This window comes from Podarcis filfolensis (assembly GCF_964270895.1).
Source record: "Podarcis filfolensis genome assembly, chromosome: 7".
NCBI lineage: Eukaryota > Metazoa > Chordata > Lepidosauria > Squamata > Lacertidae > Podarcis > Podarcis filfolensis.
Window position 1 is genome coordinate 63567973 of NC_139603.1, and position 19948 is coordinate 63587920.

The 19948-nt window shown below is 42.2% G+C and overlaps 1 protein-coding gene across 1 annotated transcript; it reads right to left on the reverse strand.

Moving 5' to 3' along the window:
- Positions 1–1442: 1442 nt before the first annotated feature.
- On the reverse strand, positions 1443–19901 carry RMDN1 (regulator of microtubule dynamics 1; the record flags this gene model as incomplete). Its single annotated transcript, XM_083623413.1, has 10 exons — positions 1443–2621; positions 4231–4364; positions 5758–5788; positions 6327–6414; positions 8960–9015; positions 9706–9795; positions 10806–10965; positions 13695–13782; positions 15745–15862; positions 19770–19901. The coding sequence occupies 10 exons, from the start codon at positions 19899–19901 to the stop codon at positions 2583–2585; spliced, it is 936 nt and encodes a 311-aa protein (XP_083479539.1). The 3' UTR covers positions 1443–2582.
- Positions 19902–19948: the final 47 nt, after the last annotated feature.

A 19948-nucleotide genomic window follows, 5' to 3' on the forward strand; every position in this document is an offset into this window, starting at 1 on the left:
GGCTTGACAGGTTTACAGAAAGGGTGAGCAGTTTACACTATCTCATGTGTCTTTTTGTAGATGAACGTGTTTCGATAATCTTAACACTGCAGGCAATGGAAGATCATACACTTGTAGAAAGGAAATTTGGCTAAAGTAAATACAGTGGTACCTCGGGTTAAGTACTTAATTCGTTCCGGAGGGCCGTACTTAACCTGAAACTGTTCTTAACCTGAAGCACCACTTTAGCTAATGGGGCCTCCTGCTCTCCCCGTGCCACTGGAGCACGATTTCTGTTCTCATCCTGAAGCAAAGTTCTTAACCTGAAGCACTATTTCTGGGTTAGCGGAGTGTGTAACCTAAAGCATATGTAACCAAGGTACCACTGTATACAAAGAGCTCTGGAGTCAGGGCAACCCTCAGCTATCCTCATGGTGGTTTACAATAGATGCACTGAAACCCAGAGACCTTAGTCCTTTGGCTCAGTGTTCCCAACCTATGAGTCAAAAGCATGGCCAGCAGCAGGGGGTGACCCATGACCTGACAAGGGACCACATTGCCCTGGGATGGATAATGTGCTGGCACCAGGCCACCACCACTAACTGGTCACCCTCCTCCCCACACAGACATGAGCAGCAAGATGACAAAGGGAGAAGTGATGGAGCAACAGGGTGGGGCAAGAGAAGAGAGACAGGCCCATACCTGCAGGTCTTGTCAGCCAGCTGCCCGCTGCTGGCAGTGACTTGCTTCGCCCTGCAAAGGGCCTTTCCTGCTTGTCAGTGAAGGAAGTTACAGTACTCCAAACTTTATAGAGTTGTTTCCCACCAGACACATGGGTTTCTCCCAATTGTTTGGCAAGTGGAATGGGGAGTTTAGTAATCAGCTGCTATTGCTACAAACGTTGATCACATCCTCCTTTACCTGCTCCTCCCCTTTTGCTTGCAACTGTTGGGTTAGCCAGTTACAGGCTTTTCAAGGTCCAAAAGTTACAGTAAGGAGGGAGCTATGTTAGTTTCAATGGACCCTGTTTGCAGCCAGCACCTTGCTTTGGGCAGCTCGAATTTCATGCTTTCAAGTCTGCAAGGGGAATCAGTATATCCCAGGCAGATTTCAGCATTTAATCTGGATGTTTTAACTGTCAGCAGCCACCAGACAATTTTGTAAATAGGGATCAATTGTACAACAGGCTGGCTTGCTTTAGTTGTGGTATTTCTACACCACCCCACTACCAGAGTTCTCTAGATGGCTAACTTGCCCATGGTGATTTCTGTCTTCAAGGGAGAGAAACAGACCCCCCAAAAAAAACTGAAAAGAGAAGGGACAATAAGGTGCCCCATACTGTGTTTAATGGCAAATGTTCCTTAAGCATTTGCTGCATCTTTAGAGCCTGTTGAAAGGCTCTGAAAGAGGTAAGGCAAGAGGTCTTTCTTATATAGGAAGCCACACCAGGAATACACAGATCACACTTTTAGGGAACCAGTTTATTTACTGCATTGATACAATGCCTTCCTGCCAAGGCACCTATGGTGTTTTACAATTTAATACTAAAATAACTGATAAAAAGTGAAGTTGGTGAAGGGGAAGGGAGAAATCCAACTGGAGCGGGATCTGGTGTTATCTCTGCCTGCTTCCCTCATTCTCTTGATTAAGGTACCTCCTCTTCTGACAACAAGGAAGCAGTAAGCTCATTCTGCCAAACACCAAAAGGTTCAACAAGTGTCCTGGAGTCTATCAAAATGAACCCCAAAGAGGTTCCCTACTTACTCCCCAAGGGTAAACAAATACCCTTAGAAATTGCCATGGGCATGTATTCCACATACATCACTCCAGGAGTTCCTAGTGTTGGACCCATGGGTGCAGTTTCACCCTTGAGGTCTTCCCCAGCACTCATGAAGCCTCTGTCCATCTTGCACCCTTGGTGATGAGGGTGGTTTCCTTTTTCCCCCTTCGAGAAGTAGAAAGAGCAGCAGGAAGAAGGTAGAAGCATGACATTCTTCTGCACTTCCTCCTTCAGTTCTGTGTGCTATTAAAGGCTCAAGTTAATTTTACTGGCTCTGATACCCATATCCATTGGAAAACATGTCTCTTTCCAGGGTAGTGAGGGATAGAAGTGATTGGGGGGCATCCATGGTACTCACTCAAAAGCCACAATATGTCCATGGGTCTTAAAAGACGGACAGGCCCAACATTATTCCTTCTATTAGGATTTTTTTAAGCTGGTGTTGGGGCTCTGAAAAACATAATGATAATTAGGCTGTTCTTTTCCCAAGATACTAGCTAGTGAGAGTTCAGCTCCAGCAAGTGAAGAACGGATTTAGAAGCAAAAGATAAACAATGCCTGTAAGAAAATTTTATAACTGCTTTGGATTGGAACAGCATATTTTATACATATCCCCTCCATCTCTCGCAATATATATTTCACACAATAGTCAAGACATTATAGAATTTCCTCTAGTTAAAGATGTGGCCATTTCCATAGCACTAGGCCTGTTTTATGTGTTTGATTAGTAAATAATAATAATAATTTGTACCCCACCCATCTGACAGGGTTGCCCCAGCCCAGTAAGTAGATCATAGCAACACACAAAATTTCAATGATCTTGTCACAGAGAATTTAGCAATTCCACAGCTTCTTTATGTACCTGAAATGAAAAAAGATGAAAAGTTCAATAGTGTCTTCCCACCAAGATGCAGCCATACCCACAATACTCTCTTGGTTAGGGATGGATTTCATCTGCCCTCTGGGAAGCAGCAAAGCAGGAAAAGGGAGTTGTGGGGCAAGTGTGTGATTAAATCACCTTTCTCAGTGAGGACATCAAAAGAGGGGGAAATGTCTCAGCAGAGGTATACTGAAAAGATTGCCAATGCATTTTCCAACTGCACTCATGCAATTCATGGGGTGCTGTTGCATTTTGAAGCTGGAGGCTTTGAAGGGGCACTTTGTCATTCAGTTGTGCACAGGCATTATTGGATTCTGCTGAAACAGGGATCTTTCTACCTTTTGTAAAGATAAAAAATTTCCCCCCACCATGCTGCAGACATCTTTTTTCACAAAGTCTCTGGAGAAAATGGAAGATAACATCTAAGAGGAGTTACTAAGAATTAAATATATGCAACCCTCTCTATGACAAATATTTTTTACATGGCCTTGATTGTGAAATCTGCCTGTCCAGCTTTCCACTGGTGTAATGCAGGCCTCAGCTCGAAAAAGGGACTCCATCCCTTCCTTTAGAGCCTAACGTTTTACATTAGTTGGAATTCTGCAGTTCTTGGCTCTGACTTTTATTTTTATAATTGAGCAAATGAATGCCAAATACATCTTGCTGAAGCCCTACAAGTGAAGACCTGCATTTTGTGTGTAAGTGGAAATTGAGTGCAAAAAATACTAACAGCTACATTAGTGATTAGTGAGAGCTCCAGATGACACAGTTGCCTTCACTTAGCCTGTGAATCTGTCCCCTCTGCAATGCTATTGTTCTTTTCTTTTTTGGGGAGCTACCCATTTTGGCTTAGTAAGCTTATGCAAAATACATTAGATCTGCCCACTTTCCTCCAATCACTATTACTCATCAAGGGCACTGGATTGAAGAGCCAGAGTAGTTGAGCAACTGTCATCTTTATTTCTCTGAACAGAAGGTCCTGCCTTAATTTGTAAGGGAACCACTGAGGTAAAGTAGACTGCACTGGCTGAGGAAAACCTGGGTTTAAATCTCCACTTCTCTATGAAACAGAGCAACCTAGGTCAGTAAACATTTCTTAGTGTAACCTCACAGAATTGGAAGAAATGGAAGAAATCTTAATCTGTTCTCTTCTGAGCTCCAGGGAGGAATGACTATATACCACTGTGATAAGAATCATAACTAGACTGTAAGATTTATGGCTTTCTAATCAATTCAAGCTCCCTCCCATGAAAAATGAAATTTCATCCTCATAGTTTTAAATTCAGCTTCTTGGCAGGAACACTTGGAAATTTACTTAAAACTATATGAACATTAGGTCGGTTTAAAAACACTGCTAATACTCCCCATATATACTCTGATGGATTGTTAGCACACTAAAAGGCAAACAATTTGATGACATGTTTATATAGCTTTTTCATTTTGAACACTTATTTCCAAGCACATTCTGAATATACTGCCCTTTGGGTATATATAATAGGAGGAGGTTCAGAGTATGCTGTAACTCACTCTGCAAAAATAGTTAATACAAGGAGTTTCTTTAGCCAATAGTGACAATGGCCACAATGCTTACCTGCTTATCCTCCTCTGTGTGTGACAGCCGTTCTTTTGCCTTTGATAACCACAAAAGGGCCATTTTTCTGTTGTTCAACTTCATGTATGTCTTTCCCAAGAAGAGCAAGTTCTTACTATAGAAATTTGGCTCAACTGCACAAAAGTGACAACAGAAAGATTTTTACTATATAATATCATAGTCAATAACATATTTGAGAACTCCACAGTGATTTCTGCGTATGCACTTCAGGCAACACTAACATGACCAGTAAGGTTTTTGCTTTGCTGCCTATTGCATATAAGCTGCACCTGTTAACCAAAATGTACTAAGAAATTTTGCACATGGTTGGACCAGATGATCCCCGGGGTCAACTTCCAACTCCAAAATTCTATGATTCTATTATTCTGGGAAAGGAAACACTTTCTTCCTGCTTTACGCCAGAAATAGTCAATTTCTACTTTCTCTCAAAACCAAAAGTAATAATTACTGACTTGTATTCAATGCAGTACTACGCAACAGCCCTGTGGGCACAAGGTTTTTCACTTGATCAATGGAACTTCCCCCAAATATGTTCTGGAGGGTTGGGGAACACCCAGAACAGATTTAGGGTGTATGGGAGGGGGTCAAAGTTGAGAAAGGGACAGGGCCTCCTATCTGTCCATCACCTGACATCATAGTGACATCAGGCAATGCAGCCCTTTGTAAACATCCATTCATGGGGCTTTCGGACACCCCTCCCACATTTCCATACTCCCACTTACCCCAATGTGGTGGGGGAGGGGAGTCATTTGGAAGACTTGAGTAAGGTATGATCCCACAACCCAACAGCTGATGGGCAAATGGAAGTGTGCCTCACTCAATCAAAGAAACAACCAGGAGCTTAAAGCTCCCAGTAGTTCTTTTGACACCAGGTGTTCGGCAGATTGGAGTGGCTTTCTGAAACTGGCTTATTAGGCCAAACAGGCAGGTCTGGAGGGTCCACAGATCCCTACCTCCTTCCATAAGGAATTAAAGATTAAAGAAAGTTATGTTTGTGTTTCCTCCCTGTACAAGCGGTGTATCTACTTACAGAAAAAGATGTATGGCACTTTACAGAGATGTTTTAACACAGAGTTAAAGGAGAGGCCATAATATTTTTAGCAGGCTTTTGCAAATGAGTCTTGGATATGGGGCTGATCCAAGTAATTCGTGTAGGATGTTTGCATGTTTATTGCTGTGAAATAGTACATGTTATCTTGTTTCCTGCACCATTTGGCAATGGCTAGGAAAACCTACCCCAAGTTTTCCATTTGAGAACTGATGGGATCCTATGATGTGGGAAAAGTGAAGAGAACACATATAACCTAGATCCTTGTTTCAGCTTCTAGAGAAGGTAAAATGAAGACCTCTATACAGGTTTAATGTCTCAAATATTTCTGAGGTTAATTATGAATAGTAGATCCTTTCACACTTCTTCCTGACAAGGTTCTACTTGTGCTTTGGTTTTCAATTTTAACAGTCCATGCACAAAGGACACCACGTATTCCACAGTGCTACGTAACGTACCATCTTCAGCCTTCTGGAAGTAATGTAAAGCCTGCAAAATATTGGTATTAAAGTTAGAGGATGTCCGAAAAATAACCTGAAATAATCAAAATCCCTCCAGCAGTGGGCTAAAATATTCCAGGGAATCGTCCACTGTGCAAGGTAATTGCTATGTTTACGAATCCATGGGTGTGCGCTTCAAGTGTCCCCCGCATTATACATTTTTAGAAGAATATATTTATTTACGAAGTACAGTTTTAACCAAATGTGAGGAACCTGTGGCCTCCGCGTGATGCTGGACTCTCGTTCCGACTGGCCCCAGCCAGCATAGCCAGCTGTCAGGGGTGAAGAGAACTGTAGTTCAACAACACATGGAGGACAGCAGATGCCCTGCCCCACCCTCCCAATTTGTTTTGTTAAACAGCTGTCATGAATATAGCTACATTTATTTTTCAAAATCTCAGGTTCTGTCAGTTTGCTCATGTTTACAGTTTAGATGAGTGCAACCTTCCACGCCCTTTTCATTCTATGCTTTAATTATAATACAGTAACCAAGAAAAATCCATGCATAGCCTGTTGGGGTACCATACCTCTTCATAGGTGGAGCTGGGTGGCGTTGAGAATAAAGCTGCAGCTATTTTGCTCTGATACCATGGCATGTCAGCAAACGTATAACACCTACAAGAAATGCAAAAGGACGTTGTATAGTTTACACCTTGACATTTTGTATGCATGTTTGGAGAATGTTTTCATTCACTTTTAGGTCAACGGAACTATATAACCAACAAAGAACATCACAACACATTGGTTGTCTCAATATCCTACAATAATAAAAGTTATAAATTATCTCAAATGTCTGTATTGGTTCACTTCAGTAAATCATTCCATAAGCTCAAATGACCAATAGTTCAAAATTTGACTACAACTCTGCCATAAAATAAGACCTTTGAATAAGACATTATTAGTCATGCAGGACAAAGGTGTAAGATACCATCTATGAAGAAGCTTTAATGAGGTTCCCCTCATTTTAGACAACACCAATTTTAAAGGTAGTTTTCCATAGAGCAATCCGTTGCTCATTAGCACACACATGATGTTCAGTTTCTATCAGATTTATACATTACCGAAACTATACTTTTATATGACAGTAGAACACAGAGACATCACCTTGCCAACAAAGGTTCGTATAGTTAAAGCTATGGTTTTCCCAGTAGTGATATATGGAAGTGAGAGCTGGACCATAAAGAAGGCTGATCGCCGAAGAATTGATGCTTTTGAATTATGGTGCTGGAGGAGACTCTTGAGAGTCCCATGGACTGCAAGAAGATCAAACGTATCCATTCTTAAGGAAATCAGCCCTGAGTGCTCACTGGAAGGACAGATCGTGAAGCTGAGGCTCCAATACTTTGGCCACCTCATGAGAAGAGAAGACTCCCTGGAGAAGACCCTGATGTTGGGAAAGATGGAGGGCACAAGGAGAAGGGGGCGACAGAGGACGAGATGGTTGGATAGTGTTTTCGAGGTTGCCGGCATGGGTTTGGCCAGGCTGCGGGAGGCAGTGGAGGACAGGGGTGCCTGGCGTGCTCTGGTCCATGGGGTCACGAAGAGTCGGACACGACTAAACGACTAAACAACAACAACAACAAAAGAACACAAACGATAGTATTTTCAAAAGCAATGAGAGTTCTCCATGTCTGAGCAATCACCTCTGGCTTCAACGCAAAGCCCATATTATGGTCTACCTGAAATCACATGAGGCCAAACACTACTAGGCTAACCCTCCAAGGTTGCATCCCAAACAGATTAATTCAGTGTAGCACACCAAGTGCCGCAAAAACAGAAAGAACATAGCAGTCAGCTGCAACCAACTCAGACAAATGAATGCTACCTCACCTATTCTACAAGTGAAATTTTAAAGTCCAGTGTCAGTAATCAGCCTGACTTAAGCGGAAATTCTTTCTCAAACCCCCAAAATAAAAAGAAGGACACAGGCATCTCTCCTCATAGGGCTAACAACTGCTTCAGGGGGATATTTAGAGCAGGAAAACAGTTCAGTAAAACACCTCCAGATTAAACAACTCATGTGCCTATTTTTCAATTAAAGGCAAAGAAGTCCAGGAGAGTCAGGCAGGTATCTCCATCATGTGCTGCAGGCATCCTTTCCAGGCCACAAGGAGGGTCTCCTCACAAGCTGAAGGCACAGAGGGGCTTTGTTGAGGCTCTTCAGGTCTCTCCCATTTCTGGGTTTCTGGCGCCACACGCATGTGCGGTCGCAAGTGATCTGAATGCACCTAACTGGGGGGGGGGGGGATGCCTGTAATTCTTGGTCTTCAAAATGTTTCTGGACACTCATGCCTTCTCAGCAAGCATCAGAAGAAAAAAGAATAGAGACAAAAGCTCCCAGTCTTGCCCCCCTTTCAAGGATTTGATCAAAATGGCCACATGGCCATATTAATGTCTTTCAGGGCAGCAATAGGCAGGGTTTGTTGAGGGCCTAACAGGGAAGTGTACGCTAATGAGTTTTCAATTTCTTATGCTAATGAACAGAAATATTGAGCCACTTCTAACCATTAAGCAGAGCAGGAAGGAGGTAATTCTCCTAAGAGGATGACCAGGAACTTGGGAAATCGCCAAAAGCAATTTAGGTCTCTCAATAGGATTAGGAAGTGCGGCAAAAAAAAAATGTGAGTGGGGAAAAACAGTTTTGTATGCAGTCTGACCAAAAAAATCAAAGCAATCAATGTAAGAAGCAGAACACAGCACGTTTCCTGAGACTCCAAAATGGGAATGTTGCTCTTTTGAAAGTGGAAACTGAGCTGTGTTTGAAATGGTGCCCAAAACATCTTGGAAAATGTTTCGGTTGCTGTTAATTTTCCCATAGCATTTATCTGTGTATTATTTTGAATACATTATTAAGCATTCTATTTTCATTCTAAACTATCTAGCTACAGAATTCCACAGGGGCGTAAATGGTAATGATGGGTGGAAATAGACTTCTGTTTCCATCTAGAATACTAATAATGCTTTGCAATGCCTTATTGCAAACTTGTCTATATCGGCACGGTTGCCAATACAAACTTGGTTCCTTGTAATAGGGCGTCTTATAATGCTGCTTATAAGCCAGTGCCAAGAGAATCAGGTGGAATTTGCAAAGTTTCTGTCCAAACAATTTGTATTTCATTAACGGCGGTGGCACAAGTATGATTTTGCTTAAAAATCTTACCAAATGCCCATAAGATGAAGTGATGTAGCGTCCTTTGGATTCAGTTCTATCGCTTTCTGTCAAGGAAAGGCAACAAATGAAAGCCTGTCAGGTATTTTTTTAACACTACCCCATAGCCTCTATTGCTCCCACAATCACCCTTCCAACCTGCAGCAATGCCTAGATGATATTCCTGAACCTTTTGCCTGTCTGAAGAAAACACTGCATTCTGTTGAAAGGAAATATCTTATTTGTTCAATAATATTTAGCCTATTACACCTTTGCGGTAGATCAATTATTAAATACATATATTATTAAGACTGCTTTGAGTTAGGCCTATTATTATTCCTCTACCAAACACTGCTCTTTAAAGGGGCACTATTCACATTTAAAGCTTAAATTTAAGTCCATTTGCTGTAGTAATCCTGAGGAATATATGGCCTCAAACACATTCACATCCTTCTCAAAAGAGCATTCCAGATGCTCAATCTCTTTCTCACACATTTATTTAAGCTTTAAAGGTCTCTGTTTATACTGAGACCACATGAAAGTTTAAGATGGCTTGTATGCCTGGTCCTTAAATTCACTTTTGTAAAATGTGTCGAACTAGTTCCCTGTGTTAGAGCAAATAACAATCTCTCCTTTGTGCTGTGTTTAAGCCTGGAAACATTTCTGATAAATAGTTGGAAGCTTGTGCTACTATCTGTCTATCTATATGCCAAACACTGAGCAAACAGACACAAGACAGGAAACTTAATTTTATATACCTGGAAGTGTTCTTTGATAACAAAAGCATTGGTAATTTTTTTCTTTATTCCTTCATAATCTCCCACATCACTGAGGCAGATTGCATACCACTAAATATAAAGAAGAGGTACATAATTGAACTGAGGAGTACTGAGATTTTAGTGATTTTTAACAGAAAATACGCAGTTGCTATTATTCTGCAAGTTAGGAAATACAAATTCTCTATCAGTTTTTTAAATAATATTTGAAAAGATTTAGTTCAATAATTCTGCCATGATTTAAATCACCAGTCACAGTTATTTTCAAGAGGATGAGTTTTCCCACTGTTACTGCTGTTGGGTTTCTAGACATTTAATCCTAACAAAGGTCAAATTAACCGAAATAGGCCCATTTCCATCACTTATAATTTTATTTATTTTGAAAAATCTACAGAAATTGTAACCATTCCCCTTACTATTACTATATGGCTGGGAGCAAATGCTTATTAAATTGTTCTGTCTTTTTACTATCAAGGAACAAGTGAGAGGGATCTCATCTGGGGAGGACTGGGACCTTGGAGAAAACCTCAATATACCTGAAGAGCCGTTAAGCAGCCAATTCACCCCACCACATAACTCTAGATCCAGACTTACACACACACAGAGACACACACACACACACACACACAGAGAGAGAGAGAGAGAGAGAGAGAGAGAGAGACCCCCTATGGGAGACACTGAACTGGCAAAGGAGCACTCGTCTAGCTGAAAACAAACCGAAGAACCAGAGGTCCATTCAGAAAGAGGGGTCTACTAAAGAGGAAGAGCCACCAGATGTCTCCTGTAGCCCAGATGATGACCAAGAACAATCAAATTGTCTGTTTCAGCAAAAACAACAAGAAAACACACACAAGCCTCTCAGTCTCTGCCTGGCCTTTGTGAGAAAAACAACTGCCTCTCCAGAGCTGCCCTATTTCCAGTTCTTATCTATGTTTTCTTGGAGTCTATCTGTCTACAGTAATAGCTATTGCATTTGATCCTGAGTGGATCCACTTCCGGTCAGGGGTTGCCTTTGCAGGATCTACACTGCCACACCCTCGCTTTAGTCTTGGAGCCCAGTAAATGGAGCGAGCCACACTTACCTTGTGCACGCTGAAACACGATTTCTCTTTCTCAAGTGCTTTTGTGGCGTAATCAAGGGCCTCATAGATCAGCTGTTTCTTTTTCTCTGCCGAAGTTTGACTAAGCTGAGCCACGTCCCGTGATGCTCGTGCCAGGCGCCACAACAGCTGTGCATTCTCACTAGTTATAAGGAAACACAACAGGATGCACTGATCATTACCAGGCCAGAGTTAATAACCAACGAGGAAACATAACTATAGTTAGATCAGGGATGCTGTGGGCTCATAAGCTATTTCCCCTCATGTGCAAATTACCCAGCCCTGAACCACCACTTTTACTTTCAGAGCTGGCCAAGGTGCAATTAATAATTTTCTCCACCAATAATGACACTAAGCACATTTAGTTCCGTATGCAACCACAGTTAGACTCGGTTTGTAAACTGCCATTTGAGTGACCCATGGTTACCAAAAGCAGCAATATGTAGATAGTCTGCATGGCACAATAAGCCTAGTGTTGGCTTAGAAAGGCTGAAAATCTACAAGTTCCTAGAAAGGAGCACCCAGCTGCTTTGCTCTTCCCTGGTCCTTTTTGCCATGCTGCTATAGTTTAGCTCTCACTAGGAGCAAGCTGCAGCCAAAAACAAACCTGGACTGCAGCTCATGGTTAGTGAGGAAAGGGCTGAACTATGAGCCTCAGTTTGGATGACTTGCAAGGCCAAATCCTGGCTTAGCAAAAAGGATCAAGGACAAACGAAGTGGCTGCTAGCTTCTCTCCAGGAGCCCACATGTGTGCATGGTCTTGTTAAGACAAGATTTGGCTTAGTGTGTCATGTGTACCAGGCCACTGATGTACTGCTGTACATCAATCAAACTGCTCATATAGTTTTGGACCATGAATAGCAGCAGAAGACAACCTATATGGGCAGTATTCTACTAACATGTCCCAACAGCATCAACATTTTTGCGTGTGCAACGTGGAGGGGAGGAGAGGGGAAGAATGCTCTGTTGCACTAGCAGAAATTCTTGCGCTGATGGAACAATTCCTTACCACTACATTGGATTCCACTCTATGATCCGAAATAAGGTTTTGATAACACTGCTTGAAGTAGAGTCTTTCAATTAAAACTATTAGAAAAGGGTTTGACGTCTTAAGAGACCAAGAGTTACTTTATTATGTAATTTCTGTTCTCCAATTAAAAAAAACAAAGCACAATGAGGAGGAGAATAACTTTTTCCTGGGATTTCTATCGCTATGCATAGCAGTGTCTCTCAAATCCTTTTCAAAGGAGCACAAAGTTCTTTGTATTTAGTGTACTCAATGATTTTGCAAAGCGAGATGAGCGCCGCAACCCCAGAGTCGGTCACAACTGGACCTAATGGTCAGGGGTCCCCTTTACCTTTACGTAATTGTAAATTAAAGTTGTATAGCAACACCTTCTTTTTCCTCTCTTTATTTTCTGAAACAAAGTCTGGAGGCCAAGGACAAGAATGAACTTTACACAAGTAATTTAACACACAACTTGGTGAGCATTTCTAAAAGCTATTAAAACAAGCAGCTTCATAATAGCAAATTTCTCCCTGAAAAGAACTGCAATACTTTCTCAAATGCTTTCATCTGCTGCGAAAGAGGCTTCCATATCTCTCCTTTTTTCTCACAGCACTTTAGAGTTTTGGTGGGGATTTTTTACCTTATTGTTACGAGGTTGCGCTTGGTGGGTTTTTCCTCTCTCATGAAACATTTCTCAGTTGATCTTCAACCTCTACAACTGCCTACACTTCCTGATATGAAAAAGCCCTGAGCTAAAATCAAAAGCATGGGAAATTAGGGAGGCTGGCTACCAAGCACATAAAAACACTGTGAATTGCTGATTTTGTCTTTAAGTGAAGTTCTACCTTAAATAAATAAAAAATAAACACCCCATACAGATTCTTTTAACAGTAAGAAAAGTCTTCAAAGTAAGCACAAAAAGCAACAATAAGCACCCCCTCTAGGTTTACAGGAAAGTTCAAATGAAGATGTGTGGTTTTCCCCCCAGGAAATGTGGACACCCAGGAAGACTGCAGAGAGCAACAACTGAAAGATGATTTGAGAAATGAAAGAAAGGACCACCTTGGCCACCTTGAAAGTAAGATAAATGCAACAAAAACCTTGCATCCCACAATATTATTTTTCTGAAATTTTCTCTCTCTTTTCGCGATTTTAATGCACTATATTTTCTCATTAATTGATAAAAGAATGGCTTGATACAGCACTACTTTTCTCAGCCCAGCCCTAAATACCACCTGCCATGGGGATGTTCTTGCCCTCTATTACAGAGTTGTTGGAAGAATAACTAAGAATTCGTGCAGCATTTCGAATACTTTTGACATGCTGACTGTTAAGTCTTATCACAATAGCACTAGCTTGGTATTCTTGTCTTCATATAGGAGATGAGACTGCATGTGTTGGGGAGTGGAGATTTCATGTTACGGAGGGGAAGTGGGAGAATTGAATTTCCTCCCGCCAGATGCAGTGATGGTCATCAATTTGGATGGCTTAATGAGATTATTAAGACAAGTTCACAGAAGACAAGGCTATCAATGGCTACTAGCCATGATTGCTGTGTTCTACCTCCACTGTCAGAGGCAATATGCCTCTGAATACCAGTTGTTAGGAATTACAAATGGAGAAAGTGCTGCTTGTAGATATCCATACACATCTGACTGGCTATTGCGAGAACAGGATGTTGGAGTATGAGTAGATTCTTAAACAAAATGATATCCATGGCTGCCCTAAATTTGACCAGTCAAGTATATCCTTTAAGAATTATCTCCCCTGTCCCATTATGTTCTGCCCCACAGAAATGGCTGTCCTCATAAAAAGTGGCAGGTGCGACCAGAGTACAGAGGGAGTCTGCTACAATCACTTACCTGTTTTTGTATTGTTCCAGCAACTGATATAGCTTTTCGGTTTCCCCACTCCCATATAGGTAGTCTGCTTGATCTAGGACTTCATTAACTTAAGGTTGGTTAAAACAGAAAAAAGTGTGACTATGCTATTCCATCTTGCATGTATAAATAGCTCTAAGAGAAGAACAATTCAGCTAAAGTTAAATAGCACTATGTCTATTTCCTGCACAGTGAATAATTATTACTAAGTGCCACACTAACTATGTTATGCAAATAATATTGGTTTCTTTCCAGTAACAAACTGACAGGAACAAGATTTGAATATCAACAGGGAGTTGCCTGTTTTATTTACTTGGTTTTTTTGGAGGGGAGAGGGAATTTGCCTATCTCTTTTTTGAATGGGTGTTCTTTTGGAATGCTACCTAGTTTTTTGTACTGCTTGTTTTGTATTATTTGTGTGGGTTTTATCTCTGTGTGTGTGTGTGTGTGTGTGTGTGTGTGTGTCTGCGTGCAAAGCGTGCCTACTTGTGTTACTAGTGTTTTGTTTGTTTTGGGTGTGTCTGTGGGTGTTTTGTCTGTTTGGGGCTTATTTCTAAGCAACACTAGTTTTTCTTCTTTGAAATTGTCATTTTAGGGTGCTCACAAGAGTATAGGACTTCTGCATCCTGCTAATCATTATTTGCTGGCACAAAAGCCAGGGGAGTTGGCAAGGACAAAAGCAACTGAGATATTGTTATTATTTAGTCCATTTGTTTGTCCCTTTTTATGGAAAAAATTCAACAAACAAATACAAATACAGTTCATGACAAATACGTTCATGAAACCAAAAAGATCCAGTAAAAGTACTGATTCAAAATAATCATCATAGAGTGTATGAAAGATCAAGAGGGAGTGAAGTGTACCAGAGAGGAAGCATGACAGATGTCTAAATATCATGGTGTTTAATGAAATAAACGGTATTCATAAATGTACAATAATATGGAGCAAATTGTATGTAAAGACAAATACAATATACACTGAGTTAGATCCAGAGAACATGAAGAAGGGGGCAGGTAAAAGTTGACTTTCCTACCCCTTCCCTGCTCATGGAAAGTGCCTCTGCCCTTCCCCCTCAATGCCCTGCAACATAGCCCAACCCATTGAGAAGAGGTCCCTAAGCTTTTTCAGGGGCTGCCAGGAGGAGGAGGGGTGTGAAAGTCAATTGCTGCCAGCAGCCTTCTGCAGGTCTGTCTCTGGATGATATTCATAGATTTTTCATTTTTAAAAAATAAAGCATTGCAAGTTATATCACTGTTATTACAGAACATCCTGTTATCTAAATATACAAAAAAGCAAGGACTACAGCAGTGGAGATAATTCTGCTAAACAAGACCTTCTGGCTGAGCTTACAGATCATCATCACCATCTTGCTAACTAAGGCTCCTTTTGCTGACTTCATTTAAGTCTGTAATTACCCGACTTCTTTGGACTGTTAAGTTTCTGAGAGCTTTCAAAGGGTCAAAAAGCACACTGCAACCATAGTGGCATAAATATCTGATAGCTTAATTTCCATTTTGCTAAATCAACTGATCATAGTTTTCATTATGTTTCACTTACAGCTTTGGAAAACACAATTACAAGACAGGAGTTTAGAAAAAGGATCCTCTGGTAACTAGTTTTACAACTGTCCATCACAATGCACAAGCAATGCTAAGCCAAACTATGGCTAAACATGAGCATGTAGGCATGTGTATACCCACAGTAAAAATTGGTACTTCACTACACTGCACACCAGGCTGCTGCTGCACTACCCAGAGCTAACCCATGGTCTGGTATAGCATCATGTTCGAAGCCATGTGATTTGTCTTGTTCCATGAGCTGTAGGCATGTTTTTTTCTTGGCTTATCACTTGCGGTTTGGTGGGGGAGGGGACGCAAGTCAGAAGCTCATGCTCAGACATAACATTAAGCCAAACAGGTCTTAGCTCTGGGTAGCATAGCAAACGCAGGACTCGGAAAGAAACACCTTCATATTTAGCAATGACTTGCTTTAGTGTTTTGTAAAAACCAGGCCTCTGAATTCCTCAGCTTACCTTTGACATCAGCATGAACCACACTAGAGTGAGAGATTAGTATGTACGCTTCGTAACCCAAGTAGGACAGTGCTGAGAATGCAACTCCTCTTCTGAAAAATGTGCACTGTTCCAGCACCTAACAAAAGAGAGACAAAGGCTACAATCCTAACCATATTTAACTGCAACTTGAAAAGAAACATCGCATCTACTCGAGTAAACACAAGTTAGACTGGGCTGTATGCATACAAACGAAGTCCTGCAAGTTCGGAAGGCACTCTCATTTTACAAAGCTTTCAATTATGCTTATTATCCAGTACAGTACTAAAAGATGGCTGTGAAGCTACTTCTGTGAGCCCAAGGATATATGTGCAGTGCAATCTTAGGCATGCTCACTCAGAAGTAAGTACCACTGTGGCTCATTCCCAGGGAAGTGTGAACAGAATTTCATGTTTAGGTTTTGTCTTGATGTAACAAAAAACTCCCCTTCGTGGATCACTGCCTTGCCGTGGCGAAGGGGCTTGAATAACTCAGAGAAGCTATGAGCTATGCCGTGCAGGGCCACCCAAGACGGACAGGTCATAGTGGAGAGTTTTGACCAAACGTGATCCATCTGGAGCAAGAACCGGCAAGCCACTCCAGTATCCCTGCCAAGAAAACTCCATGGACAAAGACAACAGGCATATAAAAGTTATGATGCTAGAAGATGAGCCCCTCAGGTCGGAAGGCGTCCAACATGCTACTGAGGAAGAGCGGAGGACAAGTACAAGTAGATTCAGAGCTGATGAAGCGGCTGGGCCAAAGCCGAAAGGACGCTCAGTTGCGGATATGCCTGGAAGCGAAAGGAAAGTCCAGTGCTGTAAAGAAAAATATTGCATAGGAACCTGGAATGTAAGAACCATGAACCTTGGTAAGTTGGATGTGGTCAAAAATGAGATGGCAAGAATAAATATTGACATCCTGGGCATCAGTGAACTAAAATGGACGGGAATGGGCGAATTCAGTTCGGATGACCATCACATCTACTACTGTGGGCAAGAATCCTGTAAAAGAAATGGAGTGGCCCTCATAGTCAACAAAAGAGTGGCAAAAGCTGTACTGGGATGCAATCTCAAAAATGATAGAATGATCTCGATACGAATACAAGGCAGACCTTTTAACATCACAGTAATCCAAGTTTATGCACCAACCACTGGTGCTGAAGAAACTGAAACTGACCAATTCTATGAAGACTTACAACACCTTATAGAAATGACACCAAAGAAGGATGTTCTTCTCATTATAGGGGATTGGAATGCTAAAGTAGGGAGTCAAGAGATAAAAGGAACAACCGGCAAGTTTGGCTTTGGAGTTCAAAACGAAGCAGGGCAAAGGCTAATAGAGTTCTGCCAAGACAACAAGCTGGTCATCACAAACACTCTTTTCCAACAACACAAGAGACGACTCTATACATGGTCATCACCAGATGGGCAGCATCGAAATCAGATTGATTATATTCTCTGCAGCCAAAGATGGAGAAGCTCTATACAGTCAGCAAAAACAAGACCTGGAACTGACTGTGGCTCAGATCATCAGCTTCTTATAGCAAAATTCAAGCTTAAACTGAAGAAAGTAGGAAAAACCACTGGGCCGGTAAGATACAATCTAAACCAAATCCCTTATGAATACACAGTGGAAGTGAGGAACAGGTTTAAGGATTTAGATTTGGTGGACAGAGTGCCTGAAGAACTATGGATGGAGGCTCATAACATTATACAAGAGGCAGCAACTAAAACCATCCCAATGAAAAGGAAATGCAAGAAAGCAAAGTGGCTGTCCAAAGAGGCCTTACAAATAGCAGGTGAGAGAAGGCAAGCAAAATGCGAGGGAGATAGTGAAAGATACAGGAAACTGAATGCAGATTTCCAAAGAATAGCAAGGAGAGACAAGAAGGCCTTCTTAAACGAGCAATGCAAAGAAATAGAGGAAAAGAATAGAATGGGAAAAACCAGAGATCTGTTCAAGAAAATTGGAGATATGAAAGGAACATTTTGTACAAAGATTTCCATAATAAAAGACAAAAGTGGAAAGGACCTAACAGAAGCAGAAGACATCAAGAAGAGGTGGCAAGAATACACAGAGGAACTATACCAGAAAGAAATGGATGTCTCGTACACCCCAGGTAGTGTGGTTGCTGACCTTGAGCCAGACATCCTGGAGAGTGAAGTCAAATGGGCCTTAGAAAGCATTGCTAATAACAAGGCCAGTGGAAGTGATGATATTCCAGCTGAACTATTTAAAATTTTAAAAGATGATGCTGTTAAGGTGCTACACTCAATATGCCAGCAAATTTGGAAAACTCAGCAGTGGCCAGAGGATTGGAGAAGATCAGTCTACATCCCAATCCCAAAGAAGGTAAGTGCCAAAGAATGCTCCAACTACCGCACAATTGCACTCATTTCACACGCTAGCAAGGTTATGCTTAAAATTCTACAAGGCAGGCTTAAGCAGTATGTGGACCGAGAACTCCCAGAAGTGAAAGCTGGATTTAGAAGAGGCAGAGGAACCAGGGACCAAATTGCAAACATGCACTGGATTATGGAGAAAGCTAGAGAGTTCCAGAAAGACATCTACTTCTGCTTCATACAGTGATGTATGGAAGTGAGAGCTGGACCATAAAGAAGGCTGATAGCCGAAGAATTGATGCTTTTGAGTTATGGTGCTGGAGGAGACTCTTGAGAGTCCCATGGACTGCAAGAAGATCAAACGTATCCATTCTTAAGGAAATCAGCCCTGAGTGCTCACTGGAAGGACAGATCGTGAAGCTGAGGCTCCAATACTTTGGCCACCTCATGAGAAGAGAAGACTCCCTGGAAAAGACCCGGATGTTGGGAAAGATGGAGGGCACAAGGAGAAGGGGACGACAGAGGACGAGATGGTTGGACAGTGTTGTCGAAGCTACAAACATGAGTCTGACCAAACTGTGGGAGGCAGTGGAAGACAGGAGTGCCTGGCGTGCTCTGGTCCATGGGGTCACGAAGAGTCGGACACGACTAAACGACAACAACAACAAACAAAAAACTATGATTCTTGGTACGTCTCAATCCAACCAGGCATTAATCATAATCAGAAACACGATCTGAAGTTGGGTTTTGTATCTTGGATTGTGCTGCTACTTGGTGTCCTTGTTTACTCCTAGCTTGTTGCGTCCCCACTATCACAGCCTACCTGGGTTACAGAGACATGAGGGATGATGCCCCCAAAATTAAACCACTTGGGTGTCTAAGAGACTCTTGTTGGCCCTTTCTCAGAACTCTCCCAGTTTTCTGTCTACCTGGCAACAGGCTCCTTTTCCTGCCCACCTGTTGGCTAACAAGCCCTCCCTCTCTAGTTCAGCCAGCTACCTCCACAACAGTATTGCAAGGAGGGAAAATTAAAAGCAGCATGAATAAGTTAACTCAAAATATAAATGAGTACTGTATGTTTAAAGCAAACCTGTGATTTTAGCAGCTAGGTGCAATAGGTTTAACAGATTTAACTGGGCAATCTGTCATACTGTGACCTGCCTGTATCCTTTTCATATTCAAAAGAACTGTTTTAATGTGAACACCTGTTCTTCAGCTTCTTCACCATTAAAGTGAACATTACGAACTCCATACGTCTCTAGTGCTCTTACCCGGAAGAAACCAAACTCAGCTTGCGCTGCTGCTGGAATCGGAGAATTGTAGAGTTGGAAGGGACCCAGAGGGTCAAGCTAATCCAACCCCGCGCAATGCAGGAATCTCAACTAAAGCACCCAGAGACTTCCCTAGCCGAGGAGAGCGCAACTATAGTTGTCACAGCCCACCCTCAAAGATATAGGGGGGGGAAGTTGAAAGGGAGGAAATAAGGCGCGGGGGAGGGGGTGTTAGAGAGTAAACCTTCACTCTAAAGCCGAGATTTCCACCGACCAGTTTGGGTTTTTTTTGCAAGGCCGCCGTCCCAGGACACACTTTAAAGGAGACATTGGGGGGAGGGGAGAAAGGGGAGAAAGCTAAGGATGAGCGCACGTCGGAGCGCAACCGCACCTCGCTTCCTCCTCCTCTTCGCCCCGAAGCGACTTGGCGCCGCCAGCCGAGTCTCGCCTTCGGAGCCCCCCAGAGGAGCCGCGTCCTCACCGCGCAGCCTCCTCGGCTCAAAAGCCGCGCTGCAGACGCCATAGCGGAAGCCTCTCCCTGTACTCCCCCCTACACCCACCCGCGCCTCC